General features: G+C 48.6%; 1 protein-coding gene across 2 annotated transcripts in view; it reads right to left on the bottom strand.

Moving 5' to 3' along the window:
- CSF1R (colony stimulating factor 1 receptor) overlaps positions 1 to 20,419 on the bottom strand; it is a 48,396-nt gene that overhangs the window by 15,395 nt on the left and 12,582 nt on the right. For both annotated transcript variants that reach the window (XM_082454099.1, XM_082454100.1), the window contains 8 exons: positions 14,711 to 14,943; positions 10,491 to 10,748; positions 9,772 to 10,056; positions 7,940 to 8,076; positions 7,105 to 7,264; positions 2,622 to 2,808; positions 330 to 445; positions 57 to 177 (listed from right to left, as the gene is read on the bottom strand). In XM_082454099.1, the coding sequence (XP_082310225.1) occupies positions 57 to 177; positions 330 to 445; positions 2,622 to 2,808; positions 7,105 to 7,264; positions 7,940 to 8,076; positions 9,772 to 10,056; positions 10,491 to 10,748; positions 14,711 to 14,759 (1,313 nt within the window). In that variant the 5' untranslated portion in view covers positions 14,760 to 14,943. The remainder of the gene's footprint in view (positions 1 to 56; positions 178 to 329; positions 446 to 2,621; positions 2,809 to 7,104; positions 7,265 to 7,939; positions 8,077 to 9,771; positions 10,057 to 10,490; positions 10,749 to 14,710; positions 14,944 to 20,419) is intronic.

Genomic DNA, 20,419 nt, shown 5'->3' with positions numbered 1-20,419 from the left:
CAGCCCCTGCCCCAGGCCCTGTGCCCGGGTGAGGAAGGCAACCAGGGCTCGCTTACCTGTTCGTGTGACCCCTGCACTGCACCCATGTCACATTGGGCCGGGGGTACCCTGAGGCCTCACAGAGCAGGGTTTTAGAGCCGTTGATGAGGGTCCACGTGACCTCTACCTCTGGGGGGTCTGAGGTAGAGGGAGGAGAAGAGGAGGGAGGGGTCAGCCCCAGACACCCCATCTCCTGGCTTGACCACCCCACACTGAGCCTTCTCTCCCCCAGCCCATCCATCCCGGCAGCCTCAGGAACCCCATGTCCCCAGCCCCACTCCATCACTCACATAGAAGGGTGAGTTCAAAGGTCAGGGCCTCCTCGCCTCTGGCATTTCTGGCCTGGAAGGAGTAGCGGCCGGCCTCGAAGGGCTTCAGGCGAAGCAGGGTGAGGGTGGAGGTGTATCTGCATGAGAGGAGCAGGCCATCTGGGGTGAGGACAGTGGGCTCAGACAACCACCTTATAAGGGATTTATTTTTGGTAAAGTGTCCGGGGCACAAAGGCCTTGGCTGAACCAAGTACCCAGGCTGGGTGTCCCTGAGACGTGCAAAAACCCCCAACCCGATTCCCTTAATTGCTTCTTTCATCTGTAAAGCGCTTTTGTTCTGAGGTTTAGTAGAGGTGATGTCTGTAAAGTGCCGACACCAGGAGGCACATCACAGGCCCCAATGAATGTACCTACTTTCACCACCATCACTGGGCTAAACAATCCTTGCTGAAGATGCCAGCACCCAGGTCAGCTTCCATCCCTAAAGCGCCAACCCTGCCAAGAGGGGCTTTGAGAGGGGAGAGAGGCAGGATGTAGCCATGGGCTCGAGACCAGGGCTCAAGTCCTAATGTTGCCATTTCCTAGCTGTGTGACCTTAGACAAGTACTTAACCTCTCTGATCCTTTGCTTCCTTTTCTGTAAGGGTGACACTTACAGTAATTAATCCACAGACTCAACCTAAGGACTAAAGGGATATGTATTCAGAGTGCCTGATAGAGTGCCTGACTCACTGTAGGCACTTGCCTCTTTATTGGAAAATATCTGCAGCCATTACTAGACTAAACCCCATGGTATACAAAGAGCAATCTCACTCAGCCAGGACTTGGGTGTACAGAACCCCTCTATGTGTGTCAGTTCTTGAGATAACTAACATCTCCTTCTTAAACTGTAAGAATTTAACTTTTTGCATGAGTCAAAATCACCATTATGAACACACCTATCACGTGGGCTGTTTGGTGCCCACGCTTATCTGCCCTGTGCTGAATGGCCCCAGATTACTATGTTTGAGGGCATCTCCCTGGTTCCTTTCCACAGTGTCCCTGTTGCTTACAGACCCCTGAAACCTATCCATGGACCAGCCTCCTTCCAGGGGTCTGCAGACTCCAGATTGAGAACTTCTGCTTTAGACGAGGGGAAGCTAGAAATCCTGGCCGGAAAGGACAAGAAGGGAACTGGGAAGAGGAAGATAAGGACAAGGGAACATCCTTGTTGATTCCGATGATCGACAACACAAGAATCCAGGAATCAAAGAGGTTTGGGCTTCTGGAGCTAGGAAGAGAACTCCAGAGAATTTGGGAGTTGGAAGATGTCTAGGGATTATCTAGCCCAGGGATGGCAAACAGGTCTCCTCTCATGAGCCAGTTACGATGGAAATATAGCCTAGAGACTGTGTTGAGAAGGACTCTGAGGCTGCATCTGGCAGGATGGGTTCAAAAATGAATTAGGGGTCTCTGTCACGAGTGTGGGAGGGGAAGTTATCACACGCACACCACATATTTGCTGTCCTTGATGGAGCTGTACTCTCTCATTCAAATAGAACAGGGTAAAGAAGTGATTATTTTCACACTTGGTATCAGTGTTCCTCCTTGGGGAAGAAACTCTCTTGTTTAGAAAACTACCTGGTTAGGTCACTGTGGATGAGGAAGTAAGACCCTGAGGACAGAGTCCACAGGAGACAAGAAAAAGAGATTTCTAAAATGTTGCGCATGTGGGATAAGCAGGATTCTGGGAGTGGAGAGATGTGAGGATGCAGAGTCTCACGGCACTCTATAAGAAGAGCTCTGAGCCTGTGGAGAAGAGCACAGCTGGTGAGAAATTCTCAGGGGTGGATGACCACAGGCTTTTAAAGAACTTCTGATGTATCTGTGACTGAGAGACGTTAATTCCCTCTACTCCCCAAACCTGTGTATGTGGCAGATACCTCGTGCGATCGCTATTAGAAGTGTGACTATGAGTGGAAATCATGGGGGATTGTCTTCTGCATTTGGATTAGTCACAGAAGAGGAGGCATACGATCGAGAGACCTTGGGTGACCATCAGAATGCACGCCCCCAAGAAATGGTAGAATTCTTGAAGAGGACATTGGATTTTCCAAGGATATAGGACAGAGGGATACACTAATTTGATATACATCTCTGACACTGATGACTGATATCAATGTTCTACATAGTCAAGAAAAATGAGACCTAGAAACGGGAAAGGACTCGCTCCAGGTCACGCAGCAAGGTTGAGATAGGACCCAAGTGTCCTGACTCCCGGCCGAAGTGCTCCAGCTGGCTGTGGGCTATGCAGATGCGAGCTAATAGGTGATACCTGTATGTGCCCTTGTTGGTTACAAAATTGAGCTTGGGCTGCTGGCCAAGGAAGGGTCCCTGATAGGTCCAATTAAAACTTTGCAGGCTTGGGTAGGCCTCCACCTTGACTTTGAGTTCGATCTTCTCACCCACGGTCACCTCCTGGAGGAGGTTCTGCTCAGAGGTCAAGTTCAAGTAGGCACTGTCTGGAAAGCAGAATGCACAGAGATCTGGCATTAGTGGGAAGATACCCCAGTCTGTGTGTTCATTTAGTAATCCACCCATTGAGCCAGTCTTTCAGCTGGACCCTCCCTGAGCACCTCCCATGTGCCAGGCACACAGACCCCGTCCATAACCCCGACTTGCCCTCTCTCATCTCTTTTCCCACCACCCCCAGGGCTCCAAACTCTTCTCTTCTTCACTGAGTTCCTGGGACAACTTGGGCAAATTCCTAACCTCCTTGGCGCCTCTACATCTTTATCTATATAATGAAGAGACTGAATATATCTATGTTGTTATAACTTCATGGAAATGTTTCTAGCAGTTAAAAAAAAAAAAGTCTGTTTTTTTTTTTTTTTCCCCACACGCTCTCTCTCAACCATTTCCCCTTTTTCCAGTAGTAGTATAGTCAATGCAGCTTCCATATCCAGCTCTAAAGTGGGCACGTGACCCAGGCCAGCCAATCAGGGTGATCTGTCCCCTTGGGACCAGTGATTGGTTTTTGGGCTAGGCATGTGAGTCCATGACTCTAATTTCCATGATTTTTGTTGGAACTCGAGGGAAAGAGAAGGCCTCATTCCACTGGGGTTTCCAAACTTGGTGCTGCCCCGCAAGAAAAATAAAGAACCAAGAGTTGGGAAGCAACAGATTCTTGTCCACACCTGAACACCTAAATCTAACTAAACCAGAAGCTCATATCCATGGGGTTTTTAGCTATAAGTCCTCTTTTGATTAGGCCAGTCTGAGTTGATTTCTAGTACCTATAACTGAAAGAGTCTTGGCTGGTTTCTTCTAAGTAAATGTTGCATGAATTAAAATCAACCTGCTCTGATTGAATTGTAGGCAAAGGAGAGGTGCAAAAACCCCCATCCATTCAGCCTCTCTTTGCCTCTCATGGAAGCTACTCTAATGCCCTCTTAAAATCCCAAGGCTTTGCAAAAAGACTAGATGATCTCTCAGGGCTCCTCTTCTTACTCAATTCGATGAAATCTAAAATTCACTCTTCTACCCTGCGTTGTTCCTGCTCAAAAATCTCCCTGTGATTCCCCATCACCTCCACTATTCACCTTGGCATTCAAGGCTCTTCTCACTCAGGTCTCCCTATGCCCATCTAGCCACGTCCCCACTTCACACACACACACACACACACACACACACACACACACACACACACACACACACACACACACACACACACACACACACACACACACACACACACTTCTCTGCCCATCTCGATGTTCTCATGTCCCCTGAACACACCACAGTCATTCCAACCTTGGATGTTGTGCTCAAGTCATTTCCTGCACCAGGAACCCCATATTCTTCCTCTCTTCTATTTAGATCCTTCTCATTCTCCAAGACTTGTACCCATTAGGGAGACTCCACCCATCACTCCAGGCTAAAGGGAGCTCTCCTTCCTCTGGATTCCTGTTGCTTTTTTTTTTAAATTGAGGTATAGTTGATGTACAATATTTGATAAGTTTCAGGTCTACAACAGAGTGCTTCACAATTTTTAAAAGTTTTACTCCATTTATAGTTATTATAAATTATTAGCCATATTCCTTGTGTTGTACAACATATCCTTGTAGCTTATTTTATACATAGTAGTTTGTCCCTCTTAATCCTCTACCCCTATATTGCCTCTCCCATCTTCTCTCTCCCCACTGGTAACCACTAGTTTGTTCTCTTTATCTGTGAGTCTGCTTCTTTTTTGTTACATTCATTAGTTTGTGGTATTTTTTTAGATTCCACATATAAGTGATATCATACAATATTTGTCTTTCTCTGACTTATTTCACTTAGCATGACCCTCTGCTGCCCTTTGAGATGACACATTCATTAGGCACCACATCTACACTACTTCATGTATCTGGTTCCTCCTTTAGGTAGCTGTCTTCTCTCTCTGAGTTTGTGAGCTTTTAGGGCAAGGCTGTTTTCTTCTCTCTTCTCCCCTTAGCTAGCCAGCCATCCATCCATCCATCCATCCATCCATCCATCCAAACGCCAACCACTTCCCACCACCTCCACGATTACCACCCTAATCAAGCCACCATCACCTCTAGCTCAGACTAGCATTAGCCTCCTAACTGTCTCCCTGCTTCTACCCTCGCCTCCCTATAGACAGTCCTCAACAGAGCACCAGAAAGCCACGTTACATCTTGTTACCTCCAAGTCAGATGATGTCACTCCTCTGTTCAGACCCTCCAGTGGCACCCCATCTCTCTCAAGAGGAAAAGCCCAAGTCCTCACCTTGGCCTACGGGGACCTTCCCCTTCACCTCTGACCTCATCTTGTACTGCTCTTCCTCTCGAGCTCCAGCCCAGCCACACTGGCTGACTTGCTCCTTGCATGTGGAGAGCATGGACCTGCCTTAAGAACATTGCTTGCCCTCTGCCTGAAGCTCTCTTCTCCAAGATTTCTACATGGCTTGGTCCTTCACCCACTTCAAGTCTTGGCTCAAATGTCAGCTTCCCAGTAAGATCTTCCTTGATGATCACCCTATTTTTAAACTGAAAACCCTATCAAACTGATTTGCTTTTTTATAATTTATTTTGTTGATTGCCGTCGTCTCCCAACAAGAGTACGAACTCCAGGTGGGCAGGGGTTTTTCTATCTCTTTCATTTGTAGCTGTATCCTCAGCATTGAGAAGTATCCGGCCAGATGTGTGAAGGAAGACAAACATCTACTGAGTGACTACTGTATGTCTGCACTAGAAAACAGATAGGATTAGAATCCAAAACTGGGAGACAGTTCAATGTTCTCCTTTCCTGCCTCAGCCCTCAAAGCTCCCGGCGCAGGATGGGCCCACAGCAGAGCTTAGGTGCTTCTGTAAGCCTAGTGTGTTGCTTGTGCTGTGAAGGTAGCGATTCTCATGCTCCCCCTCGCCGCCGCCCCTCGGGCTCCCATAACTTTTAACACACGAGGTGTGGCCACACTGAAATGACTCAGAGCCTGTCCCCACCTTGAAGAAACTCCCCTCGGCTCTGGATTCTCAGCCCAGGGGCTGTTGCTGCCTCTCACCCAATCACTCTAGCCGAAGACCCGGGAGTCATCTTGGCTCCTTTATCCTTCACCCCTTCATCCCAGCAGCCACAAGGTCTGGTCCATTATCCCTCCAAAATCGTTTTGGATGACAGACTCTCCTGGGCCGCCGCCGTGGTCCAGCACCCTTCGCAGTCTCTAGCCTGGACCACTGCATTAACTGCCCTCATGGGTCTCCAGCCTCTAGTCTCCCAACCAATCCACATGGCATAGGGCTGAGCCTTCTCAGATAACATCTCCTCATGCACACTTAGCATTTACTGTATGCCAGGTCCTATTCTAGGTACTTCAAATATATATATATATTCATATATTCATTTAATTTTCACAGCAATCTTATGAGACAGTTACTGTTAGTATCCCCATTTTGCAGATGGGGAAACAGAGATTAAGCAACCTGCCTAAGTCATTGGTGGAACCAGGTTGGAATGTGCCCCAGGAGTGCGGGTTCCTGACCACCACACAGTGGACCCTCTGTGCAATCTGATCTCATCACTCTCCTCTTAAAATGTTTAACGACCTCCACCGGATACGATGCAAACTCCCCACCCAATTTGCCAGCAGATACTACCTTCGGCCCTGCTTTCCTGTGACCACCCCTTCCTCCCCCCTTCATGTCCCTGCTGTTGTCAGCTTCTTTGGATGTCTCAGATGCTCTTGCCCTCTTTGCCTTTGAGCCTTGCATACGCTGTTCCCTCTGCCAGCAGTGCTGTTCCCCGTCCTTTCCCACCCCTCTGCCTGGCTAACCCACCTCCATTCTTCTGGTCCCAGCTTAGAGGCCACTTTGTCCAAGCCTTGGTTGGGGGTCTCCCTTGGTGTTCCCAGGACACCCCATGCCTCCCCCATGACCGCACTGGGTGATCATTGTCTGTTCACGTGTCCCTGTGATGTGAGTTTCCCAGGCATGAAGGAAGGAATGAATGAGTGAACAATGAAGCCCAGGAGGGAGCTACTGGACACCAATCCCCAAACAGAACTAATGATGCTGGAATGAGATGCAGCCATGCACTGTGGGACCTCCAAGGCGGGAGGGAGGGATTCCGGGGTTGGGTGGGGGGACCTGGGAGGGCTGTCAGTGATGTGGCTCCTTAGCCAGGCCCAGAAAAAGGGGATTCTAGCGAGCTGTTCTAACAATGTCTCCTCCTTCCCTGCCATCAACTCCCTCTCTCTCAATCCCCTTATGCACCCCCTCACCCCAGGATCCCTGCTGACCCTTCCCCACCGCCCTGATGCTTACCTACCACCCAGAAGACCATGGAGGTGGAATGGATGCCCCGGGCATTGGTGGCCATGCAGGTGTAGTTGCCAGCATCTTGGAAGCCTACGTGATCGAGGTTGAGGGTCAGGACTTTTTGATAACGGTTGTCATGGAAGTCGGATTGTTGAGAGATTGTGAGCTGCAGCCAGAAGGAATGGAAATGGTATACTGAGGTTGTTTAGGAATTAGAAAGATCTGGTTTCTAATTCTCAGCCTTTAAGGGTTACTATCTGCCTCTCCTTGGGCAGGGACTGAACTCTGAGCCTCAGTTTCTTCATCTGCAAAATGGGACTGACACTAGCCCCATGCTCTTAGGGTTGTAGAGTAAGTGAGACGGAGCAGGCAAATGGCACAGGGCTAGCCTGGCACATGGTAGGCACAAGGAGGAAGGATGTTCTTATAAGCAGCCGAATGCCATTTCCTCCTGAGAAAAGCCCCTCTCTTCCTTCCCCTCTCCAGAGATTTTCTGAAAGGACCCTTACATTCCTGGGCTTCAGAGGTGGCCTAGGAACCCCTTGCTAAGTCAGAAGCGAGCTGACATGTGGCTCTTGTCTACAGGCTGGGGCAAAGGTCATAGGTCAAGGGGGTGGAGTACTGCCTCCTCTCACCAACCCCCACAAGATTTAGCGGCACGAGCCCGAGTCCTGCTTCTGGATCAGCTACTGACTGGCAGTGAGATCTTGGGTGAGTCCGCTCCCCTCTCTCGGCCTGGGCCATGCCCTCAGCCCAGAGAGCCAGCTTGAGGTGGGGCTGGGGGCTGCATCCTGCAGGGCCTGCCATGTCAGAAGGATGGACAGACTCCCCAGGGACTGACCTTAGTGTCTCCGTGTTGGAGGAAGACATCAAAGTTGACATCAACGTCACTGGCTGAGCATACGATCTGGGCAGCCTCTCCTTGAATCCGCACCAGCTCTGTAGGCTTCAGTGTCAAGGTCGGGGGTCCTGGGATGACTGAGGTCAGGGCAAGGGACCCATGAACATCCAGGCCAGAGCTGTCACTCTGCTTCCTGCCATGGGCCAGGCTCCCATCCCAAATCCTGGGAGGCAGCCCTGACGCCTCAGTTTTCCCCACAACAAGTCCTGTCTCCTAAACAGACCTTGAAAAGTCCCCTTTGCTCCATCACCAGTGCCTCTCCCCAGTCTCACCCTCATTCTCTGCTCTGGACCCCTTCAGGCACCTGGGAGGCCTCCCTCCTTCCTCGCAGCAGCCAAAGTGAGCTCTTGGCAACGAAAATTGGATCATGCCTCTCTTTCGTGACGACATTCAGTGGCTTCTCATCACTCAGAATAAAAGCCGAAGTCCCTCCCGCCTCCCCAGGCCCTGCACCCGACCCGTGGACGCCTGCCACCCTACACTCCCCCAGCTGCCACCACACAGCGTTTCCCACCCAGCGACTCTGCACTTGCCCTTCCTTCCAGGAATGCCTTCTCCCACGCTTTGACTGGTTGCCTCTTCTCATCCTTCAGATCTTTAGCTGAGACATTCCTCGGAGAGGCCTCCTGTCACAGCTTCGCTGATTAGCCTCATCCTGCCCCCCCCCCCCATATTTCTTCAGCTTGATTTCTTGATCATCACAATTGGTATTTACTGACTTTCTCTCTCGTCTGTCTCCCCAGTAAATGTCAGATCCATGAAGGCGCTATCCCTCACAGCTAGCCCAGTGCCTAAAACATAGTAGGAATTGAATGAATATTTAGCTGTTACTGTTGTTGAAAGATAATCTAATTCAGTTCCTCAAGGTCCAGACACTAAGGGACTCACCCGTGGTCACTGAGAGGGTCATGGCCGAACTAGAGCCCAGGGCTCTCTCTGCAAGGTGAGGTGCAGGGAAAGGGCCTTCATGGCTCCCTCTGTCTACAGGGTGGGGTCCTTTGACTTTCTGGACAGTTTCGTGGCCTCAGAGCACAGGGCCTTGGGTCAGCCATGCCGCTCTGACCCTGGCCTCATTACAGGCACCTGATTCCTGCCTCAAGCCCAGGTTCTGAGCCTGGGGTCCTGCTGACGCATACCAGTCCTTGCAGAAACCAGAATCCTGTCCACCAGCCCAGCAGAGACGAGGGGGAACAGGAGTGAGACTTCACCAGCATTTTTGCCCCCCCAGAGAGAGGTGTCCTATGCACCCGCCACCACGATGCCCCATCTCCTGGCTCACTACCCCCCTTCCTGTGCCCAGCACCCAGCACCAGACCGGCACTGAGTGGGAAATCCACGTCTGAGGGTGTGGGAGAGCTTCGGGCCCTCCTTCCATTCCTGGAACATTCGGAGCCTGTTCCCAGCTCATGACTAGGTACCTGCTGTTTCCTCTGCTGTTTCCACCTTCTCATAATTCACATTTCAGCTCAGATAAAATGTCACTCTCTCCATGAGCCACCCCCCCACTCCCACACACTCTATTCCGTCTCCCTGTTCAATGACTTTCATAGCCTGTCTCACAATCTGAGAACACCTTGCCCGTTGAGTTACTGGCTTACGTGTGCTCTGCCTTTCTGTGCCCGACACCTTACTGTCTTGCCGCAGTAGATGCCCCATAGATCACTCTGTCGCGATTGGAAGGAAGAGGTGAAACAAAGCCCCCCAAGCCCCCCCTCCCCTGTTACTCCCCCTCAGGCCAGGCGCCCGCTCTCTGTCCCTCCCGGCCCACACACCTTTCTGAACTTTAAGCCGGATGCTGAGGGACTTCACCATCCTGCCGTCTACCTGAGCACTGCACTCGTAGTCCTGGCTCTCAATGAACTTGGCCTTGTGGATGATGAAGCCGCGCGAGGGCAAGAAGGAGTAGTTGGTTTGGCGCAAGACAGGTCGGCCACGCACCCGCACCAGCGAGACGCCGGCCCCCAGCGCTGGGTCCGTGAGCAGGCAGGGCAGCAGCGCGTCCTGACCCTCCATCACCGTCACTTCGTCGACCAGGACCCTCCAGGGCCGAACAGGGTCTGGGGAACATGGGGATACGGGGTTACAACTGCCTTCCCTCCACCAGGCCAAGAGGTCCCCGGACATTGGTGACAGGGAAGCTCAGAGATACTGATCATTTGCCTGAGGTCACACTATACCAAGGAAGCTCAGCTGATGCTTGGGGCTCTGAAGCCAGGTCCAGCGCCACTATTTAATGCTGTGTGACCTTAGGCAAATGACTCAACCCCTCTGAGCCTTTGGAAAATGGGCAGAATCACAGAACCACCTCACAGGGTTGTTGTGAGGACAACATTAAATTAGAAGCACTGCCACAGGTCCTTGTTCGTGGCAGGTACTCAGTAAATGTGGAGCTGGCTTATTGTGATTGTTAATATTAGGGCCCAGCCCTCCTGCCCATCCATGGTGGGACCTGCTTGGCTAGTCCTCTTGGGAGTGGGCTCACAGTCCTCACCTTTGACATAGAGGTGGATGGTGGCGCTGCCCCCCAGGAGGTCTCCACGCTCAGTGCAGCGGTAGGTTCCCGTGTTTAGGAAGGTGGCATTGTTCGTGGTGAGGATGCCGCTGGGGGCGTCAGCGTCCAGAGTCCAGTAGGTGGAAATGGGGCCGTCCCACTCCACGCTGCCGTTGCTCAAGCATCTCAAGGTCACGGTTGTGCCTGGCTCCACCACCAGCTCAGGGCCGCTGGGCTCTATCACCGGGACCCCCTGACCTGGTGATGGGGGGTGGCAAACAGAATTGAGGCCTGAGGTGACACCCCCTTGGCCATACCCTGCCTCTGAGATGGGTGCTGCCCTGGCAGGGGTGATGCTGGTTCTGGGGTTCAGCTGTGACTTGCAGGATCACCTTGAACAAGTTCCTGCCCCTCTCTGGTCACTTGCTCAGGCCCCCAGCCCAAACCTGCTGTGATGGACTGATGTCTCTGAGAGAAGGGTAGTGGGAGATTTCTCGGCCTCCAACCCAGCCGCTGTCCCATGGGGGCTCCCCCAGCTTCTGGCCTCAGTCTTACTGGCAATGACTGCATCATTCTCCCCGGGAGTGGACTCCTTCAGCCCCATGTACAAAGTGGGCTGCATCCCTGCTGCTAAACCCGGCACCTAGCTCAAAGAAGGGGCTTCAAACAAGCAAAGGAGGAAACGAACGGAATGTTCATGGCAAAGTCCTCTGAGTTAATTTACATGGGGAAGGAGAAAAGGGGTGTAGGATCTTAGCCCAGCAGAGTTAGAAAGGTTCAGAAGTCTTCTGTTGTGCCCACTCCCATCATTGGACGTCTGGTCTATAGCACAGTGAGATGGTTCAGAGGCTCTGTGTCTCAGTTTCCTCACTTATAAAATGGGGACCACAATTGTACCCATTCATTGGGATAGATATCAGGAGATTTAAATGCATGGAAAGCCTTTAGAACATCACCTGTCACCAAATATAAATACTCAGTAAAGGTTAGCCCTTATGTTTATTATCTAGTCCACCCCCAGCAGTCCACCCTGACATCCCAGCACTGCTGCGTTTACTAGGGAGACAATCTCTTTTAAGGAAAATTTTCTTGAAGGAGAAAAGAGAACTTGAAACTCATCTCAGGCCCTCCGGGAAGAAGGCCCATAGCCTCTGCAGTGTCAGCATTTTTCCAGGGCCTAAAATAGGGGCAGCAGAGGGAAGTGAGAGCTGATTCAAGGCCTTGGAGGGGCTGCCAGGCGCCCTCCAGCCTGTGCAGGCGGAAACACATTGCTGGCACCCGGCCCAGCCCCGGTTTCCGCTAAGCCTGCAGCCCTTCTCCCAGAGATGCTCTCACTTCTGCTTCCTGGCCACTGTCCCCTCTAGGGGAGAGACCCCCTCGCCCCCAGGACAGGGGGTACCACCTGCTGGGCACTGGCATGTCTCAGGCTGTGGGACCTGGCTCTGCCACTGACCCACTAGGTACCCCTAGTGAGTCTAAACCTTCTGTCCCAGTGATGGGACCACGGACACGCTAGCCCTGAGGGCACCAGGTAAATTCAGGGACTCTCCGTCGTCCTGCACAAAAGCTTCTTAAATAGGTCTTTCCATCCCACTGTCCCGCACCCCTGCCCTCACCATAGACCCCAGAATTGGAAAGATCCTCTCTGTCAAATGATATCAGGATGGCTTATGTTTTCATTTTGTACCCATCAGAGGTGCGCAGCCTCTCTGCCCGAGCTTCTGATCAGCATAAAGGATTGAGTGAATACTGCCAAAGCCAACACCTGGGGGCTGTAGCCAGCACTCCTGTGCTGCTGACCACCAGGGATGGGAACAAGCATCGTTTCTGGCAGGCTGTTGGCAAGTCCCAACAGAGCGGGTGCTGGCCTATTACTGCTGCAGCCGTGCAGGGCCCCAGGCAGGGTTGTATCGTAGGAAAGAGCTTGGATCGTGGGGTCACACCAACCTGGGTCTAAAACTTGGTTTTCCCCTGCTAACTGGGTAGGTTGCTTAACCTCTGACCCTCAGGCTACTCTTCCATCCAATGAGAAGAATCCCAATTCCCAGCTCTGAGAGGTCTTAGGGGGATTCAGTGAGGTGATATGCAGCCTCTGGCTCAGTCAACTCTCCTGCCCTGGGTTACTGGCTTCAACTGCTACACTTCTAACCTTCCCTCTGGTCCTGACACTCTGATAGCTGAAGTTTTTAACTTTTAAAGGTCACAGCCTATGCCTGTAACATCCCCTGGTCTCAGATTCTGTGATTCTGTGTTCTGCTTCTGCCCCCGCCCGGTCTCACAGGTGCCTTCTCCCTTCCCCTCCCCTGCTCTGTCCTCTAGCTCTGGCCTCGGCCTCCTGGAAATGTAGTCAGAGAGGTATCTCTATTGTTTCATCCTGTCGTCTCAAATATTCATGCAGGACAGGGCTGACACCCTCAACTTCCGCCCCAGCTCCCCACTGCTGGCTTGGCTGACAGGAAGAAAAAGCCTGCTGCTGGGGGCCGTCCTCCCTGGGCTGGGGCTGGACCCCTTCTGCCCCTTCACCCCACCGTCTCATCTCCCCAAACCTCCCCACCCCCTCCCACTTGCCTGGGAGACCCCTCTCCATCATCAGCTCCCAGGGTGTGCCCCAACTTCCGCTCCTCTCCCCCAAAACACACACACACGGCACACACCAAGGTCTGGGGCAGAGCTCCCTCCTCAGCCCAGGGTCTTGGCGAGCCTCTCCCGGTCGCTAGCGTGCTCTGATCCTGTCCCCCAACTTTCTCACAGCAGCCCCCTCCCCCCGCCACTCACCACTGGTCTACTGGGCTGAAAGCTTAGGTTTCCACCCTGCTGTCCCCATCTCTTCTTTCCCTTGAGGCTAGATGCTGGGCAGCCCCTCCACCTCCCAACAGTCCCCCACAGGCAGGTTCTGGGCAGGAGGACAGGACAAAGCAGTGAAATAAAACCCACGGAGCTTTTTAGGGTGAGGGGAATAGTCTCTATCTTAACTGAGCTGGTGGGGACACAAGTGTGTACACTTGTCACATCTCATCGAATGTACACTTAAGAATCTGTGCTTTCTACTGTGTGTAAATTACATCTCAACAAAAGAGAACAGACATGCAAGCCCAGTGGGACTGACTGGGCCAGAAAAAGACCTTCAGTGGGCCATCTCCTCATCAAGGACCAGACGCACCTACTCCCCAGGGTCCTGCAGCCCCAGGACGGTGGGGAGGCCAGAGCTGAGGCTGCCTTCCCACCCCACCCACAGTCCGCATCCTTCCCTGAGCTCCCTCCAAATGAGCAATAAAATTTAACGTGTTTGTTGGGCCAGCTATAGATACAAGCCAAGCACCCAGCCCCTCACCTCCAGTGAGGCACCCTCCTAGATGGAGATCCTGCATCACTGCTGCTGCCAGAGGGATGGAGTTAGGTTGGGGTCTGCCCCACAGCTCTCCATCCTGAGCCCCAGCAGCCTGTGTTTGGGAGAGCTCTAGCCCAGGAGACCCTCGCTGTCCTCCCCCCGGAAAAGCCTCTTGCCCTGTACTCTCTCCTCCCAAATTTACCTCTTCTGAGCCCTGGGCCAGAGAGGCTAGCCTCTTATGTCTCCTTCTGACCCCTGGCCCAAGCCGCGCAAGGAAGGACCATTGCTTCTCAGGCCTCTCCCAGTCAGATCCTGCCTAGTCTGCCTAGTGATTCACAGGCTGGCAGAACCAGCAGAGCCATCAGGGGTTCTCTGGGGCCTCCCTACTCAGTGTAGGTCTGGACCAGGGGCATTGGCATCTCCTAGGAACTTGTTAGTGATGCAGAATCTCAAGTCACATCTGAGACCTACTGAGTCAGAATCTGCACCGTAACAGGATCCCTGGGGAATTTGGATGCACGGTGAGGTTTGAAAAGCATTTAGTCTAGTCCATCACCGCCCCCAACAACCTGCTATTGACTATTTAGTGGACACTGAAGAGCCCTGAGAGCATCAGGGACGTGTTCAGGACACACGGACAGTCAACATCTGAGCTGGGACGGATCCACAGCCTTGGCCAGGCTGGTTCCACCCCGTTCATACCCTCTTTTCCCCCCACTGCCTCTCCAAAGCAGACACCCACATACCTGCAAACCCAGGGCTGGGGAGGTGGAAGCACGAAGTGGGGACACCCAGTGAGGGGCAGGGGTTTACAGAGTCCTTCCGCAGGAGCCCTCTCTGTCACATCCCCTTCACCCCCCACCATCCCCCAAGGCTCCAGGTGTGCTCTTACCGTGCCAAGCTGTGGCCACCAACAGGATCAGCAGAGTCCCCGGGCCCATGGCCTCAGGGGGAAGGCGGCAGGCCGATGCAGGGCTTGGGGGTGGGCAGGGAGCTAGATTCCTGGACACTAGCTCCGCAGGGACCAGGACGACTGGACATGCGTTCCTCTCCACTGCACTGGCTGTGTGTCTTGTTTTCCTCTTCCTCCTTCTTCTTGGGCTGATCCCCCTCTTCCCCTTTTAGCTAGGCAAGGCAACCACAGAGTTTGGAAATCTTCGTTTAAAAGAAAAAAAACAAACAACCAAAAAACAAAGCCATGACCCCCAGGGGGAGGGGTTAGAATCTGGGGCAGGACTGGCTAAGTTTGAGGCCCTTCTGAAGCCACCTCCGAGGGGCCCTGGGAGAAGAAACATGCCCAGTGTCAGACAGGCAGTCAATTGCACAAATGGGGGTCTCCAGGGTGACCAGGTGGCTCTTGCTAAGCTGAAAGAGAAGTTAGGTTCGTCTGGACACGCCTGATAATAAATAGCATCAAGAAGCTTCCATTTACAGGACACTCACTAGCCAAGCCCTTTACATTCCACTGTCTCCTTTGGTTCCCACAAAAATTTTATAGGGTAGGTACTGGTACTGTTATCATTCCCATTTCGCAGATGGGAGACTGAGGTTCACGGAGATCAAACACTGTAAACTTGCCCAAGGTCACATAGCTACCAAATGGTAGAGGTGGAATTTGAATCCAGGCAGCCTGGCTGAAGAACTTTCTTTTTGTGGATTAATTAAGTTTATTTTTACAAAGAGCCTAATTGTGCTGCTGTATTTCTTAAGAAGGTTAGATTCTCTATCCCCTCCTTTCCTGGAGGCAATTGTGTTTATCCCTTTTAGTTGATTCTCTTAGTATTTTCCTTCTTATTTCGATTCACATGGTTATAAAGTTACTTCTTGAAACTAAGAAAACAAAACAAACAAACCCCATATAACACTGATCCAGGAAGATGATCATTCTTCAGATATATAAATATTGTAAATACATTTGTGTTTTAGCAAAGTGTTTTGAACCTTTAGTAGTCATGAATACCAACCAAAACTGAGTCAGGAAGAAATTGAAACTCTGACTGGACCTCTAACTTGCAAAGAGATGGAATCAATCATCAGAAACCTCCCAAGAAAGAAAAGCCCAGGACCAGATAGTTTCGCTGGTGAGTTCTACCAAACATTTAAGGAATTAACCCCAATCCTTCTCAAACTCATTCAAAAAATAGAAGATGAGGGAACACCTCTCAATTCATTCTATGAGGCCAGCATTACCTTGATACCAACAACAGACAAGGACATCACAAGAAAACTAGAGACCAGTATCCCTTCAGAACATAGATGCAAACGTACTCAGCAAAATACTGGCAAACCAAATCTTACAGCATAGATTATTAACATGATCATATTATGTTAGATCATGCATAGATTATTAACCAAATCATATTAACATGATTAGACACCATAACCAAGTGGGATTTATCCCAGAAATGCAAAGATGGTTCAACACATGAAAATCAATCTAATATACCACATCAACTGATGCAGAAAAAAAGCCTTTGACAAAACCTAACATGCTTTCATGATAAAACACCCAAAAGAGTGGGAATTAAAACAAACATCCTCAACATGATTAAGGGCATATATAAAAAATTCACAGCTAACTCAATGATAAAAGACTGAAAGCTCCCTGCCCGTCCCGCCCCCCTCCCCGACCTTAGATCAGGAACAAGGCAAGGACAGAGGCTCTCACCACTTCTATTCAACACTGTACTGGAGGTTCTAGTCAGAGCAATCACGAAATAAAAGGCATCCAAATTAAAAGGAAGAAGTAAAACCATCTGTATTCACAGATGACATAATCCTATATACAGAAAAATCCTAAAGATCTACAAACACCCCCAAATCTATTAGAGCTAAGAAATGTATTCAGTAAAGTTACAGGATACAAGATCAACACACAAAACTCACGTGTACTTCTATATGCCAGCAATGAACAACCCAAAAAGGAAATCTAAAAAATAATTTTATTTGCAATAGCATCAAAGAATAAAATACTTGAGAACCAATTTAATCAAAGAGATGCAAGACATAAACACTGAAAACCACAACACACTGCTGAAAGAAATTAAGAAGACTAAATAAATGGAAAGACATTTGTATTCATAGATTGGAAGATTTAATGTTGTTAAGATGACAATACTCCCCAAAGTGAGCTACAGATTCAGTCCCTATCAAAATCCCAATGGCCTTTATTACAGAAATGGAAAAGCTGATTCTCAAATTCATATGGAATTTTAAGAGATGCCAAACAGCCAAATCAATCTTGGGGAAAAAAAAGAAAAAGAAGCTGTAGTCCCTACTTCCCAATTCACAACTTACTACAAAGCTAAAGAAATGAAAGCAGTGTGGTATTGGACTAAGAATAGATACAGAGGTCAATAGAATAAACTTGAGTGTTCAGAAATAAACCTTCACATCTATGGTCAATTGTTTTTCAACAAGAATGCCAAGACCATTCAATGGGGAAAAACATCCTTTTCAACAAACGGTGTTAAGAGAACTGCGTATACACATATAAAATAATGAAGTTGGACCCTTACTTCATACCATATACAAAAATTAACTCAAAATGGATCAAAGACCTAAATACAAAGGCTAAAAGTATAAAACTCTTAGAAGAAAGCATGGGGGTAAATATTCATAACCTGGGCTTGAAAATGGTTTCATAGCTTTGTCACCAAAACCACAAGCAACCAAAGAAAAAAAAAAGATAAATTGAACTTCATCAAAATTAAACATTTTGGTGGCTGGGAGCTTAGGCTTTATCCTATAGGTCCAGGGTTCTTCATGGGAGCCTGCAGAGGTGGGTACCTCCAAGTAGAGTCCAGGAACCCCAACCTCAGAATCACAGGGGTACCTGTTGAAATGTAGATTCCAGGGCCATCCCAGGCCTGGGGTGGGAACCTGCACAGGAAACAGGCTCTCTAGGGGATTCTGTTGCTTACTTATGGCTGAGACCACTGCCCTCAAAAGCACATGCATGGCCTTGAGGAAAGCTGAGAATCTCTAAGATGCAGGTGAAGTCTGTGTCTGGTCTCAGGATAGAGTGCTCAGCTTCCATGCAATTCTCACAAACTCCCTGATCCGGGCTGGCAGGACCCCTCCCTGGTGGAGGGCGTTGAGGTGGAGAAGGGATGTAGCTATCCAGGGGGGTGGAGGTCACAGTGACCCCGAGGGGTCGCCTAGGCCACTGCAGCAAAACCTGTCTCCGTCCCTGAGATCAGAGGAAGCTGTTTGCCCTGTTATTTCAGGACATTATTTCCATCTACTTAGATATATAAATTTTATAAATACATTTGTGTTTTAGCAAAGTGTTTTGAACCTTTAGTAATCATGAATACCAAAAACTGAGTCAGGAAGAAATTGAAACTCTGACTGGACCTCTAACTTGCAAAGAGATGGAATCAATCATCAGAAACCTCCCAAGAAAGAAAAGCCCAGGACCAGATAGTTTCACTGGTGAGTTCTACCAAACATTTAAGGAATTAATCCCAATCCTGCTCAAACTCATTCAAAAAATAGAAGATGAGGGAACACCTCTCACTTCATTCTATGAGGCCAGCATTACCTTGATACCAACAACAGACAAGGACATCACAGGAAAAATACAGACCAATATCCCTTAAGAACATAGATGTAAACATATTCAACAAAATACTAGCAAACCAAACCTTACAGCATATTAACATGATCATACACCATGACCAAGTGGTATTTATCCCAGAAATGCAAAGATGTTCAACACATGAAAATCAATCTAATACACCACATCAACAGAACAAGAACAGAATCTCACGTGATTAACTCAATTGATGCAGAAAAAGCCTTTGACAAAATCTAACATGCTTTCATGATAAAACACCCAAAAGAGTAGGAATTAAAACAAACATCCTCAACATGATTAAGGGCATATATAAAAAATTCACAGCTAACTCAATGATAAAAGACTGAAAGCTCCCTGCCGGCCCCGCCACCCCGCCCCCGACCTTAGATCAGGAATAAGGCAAGGACAGCGGCTCTCACCACTTCTATTCAACATTGTACTGGAGGTTCTAATCAGAGCAATCATGAAGAAAAAGAAATAAAAGGCATCCAAATTAAAAGCAAGAAGTAAAAGTATTCACAGATGACAGAATCCTATATTCAGAAAAATCCTAAGGAATCTAAAAACCCCTCAAAAATCTATTAGAGCTAAAAAAGGTATTCAGCAAAGTTACAGGATACAAGATCAACACACAGAACTCACGTGTATTTCTATATGCCAGCAGTGAACAACCCAAAAAAGAAATTTAAAAACTAATTTTATTTGAAATAAATAACATCAAAATGAGTAAAATACTTGGGAACCAGTGTAACTAAAGAGATGCAAGAGATAAATACTGAAAACCACAACACACTGCTGAAAGAAATTAAGAAGACTAAATAAATGGAAAGATTTTTATTCATAGATTGGAAGATTTAATGTTGCTAAGATGACAATACTCCCCAAAGTGATCAATAGATTCAATACTGTCCCTTTCAAAATCCCAATGGACTTAATTGCAGAAATGGAAAAGCTGATTCTCAAATTCACATGGAATTTCAAAAGATGCCAAATAGCCAAATCAATCTTGGAAAAAAACAAAGTTGGAGTCCCACTTCTGAATTTCACAACTTACTACAAAGCTAAAGAAATGAAAACAGTGTGTTATTGGACTAAGAATAGATACAGAGATTTATGCTTAGAATAAACTTGAGAGTTCAGAAATAAACCTTCACATCAACGGTCAATTGATTTTCAACAAGGGTGCCAAGACCTTTCAACAGGAAGAAAACAGTCTTTTCAGCAAATGGTGTTAAGAGAACTGGATATCCACATACAAAAGAATGAAGTCGGACCCTTACTTCATACCATATACAAAAATTAACTCAAAATGGATCAAAGATCTGAATACAAAGGCTAAAAGTATAAAACTCTTAGAAGAAAGCATGGGGGTAGATATTCATGACCTGGACTTGAAAATGGTTTCATAGTTATGTCACCAAAAGCACAAGCAACCAAAGAAAAAAATAAATTGTACTTCATCAAAATTAAACATTTTGGTGCAAAGAATACCAACAAGAGAATAAAAAGACAATATGGCAAAAAATATTTGTAAACCATATAGACAAGTGTTAAGTATCTAGAATATACCCATATATTCTAGAGTTATCTCCTATAATTCAACAAAGGCAACAACTCAATTTAAAAGTGAGCAAAAAGGTTGAATAGATATTTCTCTGAAGAAGATACACAAATGACCAACAAGAACATGAAAAGATGCTCAATATCATTAGTCATTAGGCAAATGCAAATCAAAACTACAGTGTGAACTACCTCATACTTACAAGGTTGGCCATAATTTAAAAAAAAAAAGGTCAGAAAATAACAAGTGTTGGAAAGGATGTGGAAAAACTGGAACCCTTGTACAACTCGTGAGAGTTTAAAGTGGAGCAGCTGCTGTGGTAATCAATTTGATAGTTCTTCAAAAAGTTACACAGAATTACCATATGACCCAGCAATTCCACTCCTAGGTGTAACCGAGCAAGGGCTCAGTGCCAGACATGAATAGAAGCCAATACTATGCCACTGGCTTCTGAGAAA

The sequence above is a fragment of the Balaenoptera physalus genome, assembly GCF_965194825.1.
Source record: "Balaenoptera physalus genome assembly, chromosome: 3".
Classification (NCBI taxonomy): Eukaryota; Metazoa; Chordata; class Mammalia; order Artiodactyla; family Balaenopteridae; genus Balaenoptera; species Balaenoptera physalus.
Note: the sequence above shows the minus strand (reverse complement) of the source record. Positions and strands in the feature narration are given on the sequence as shown.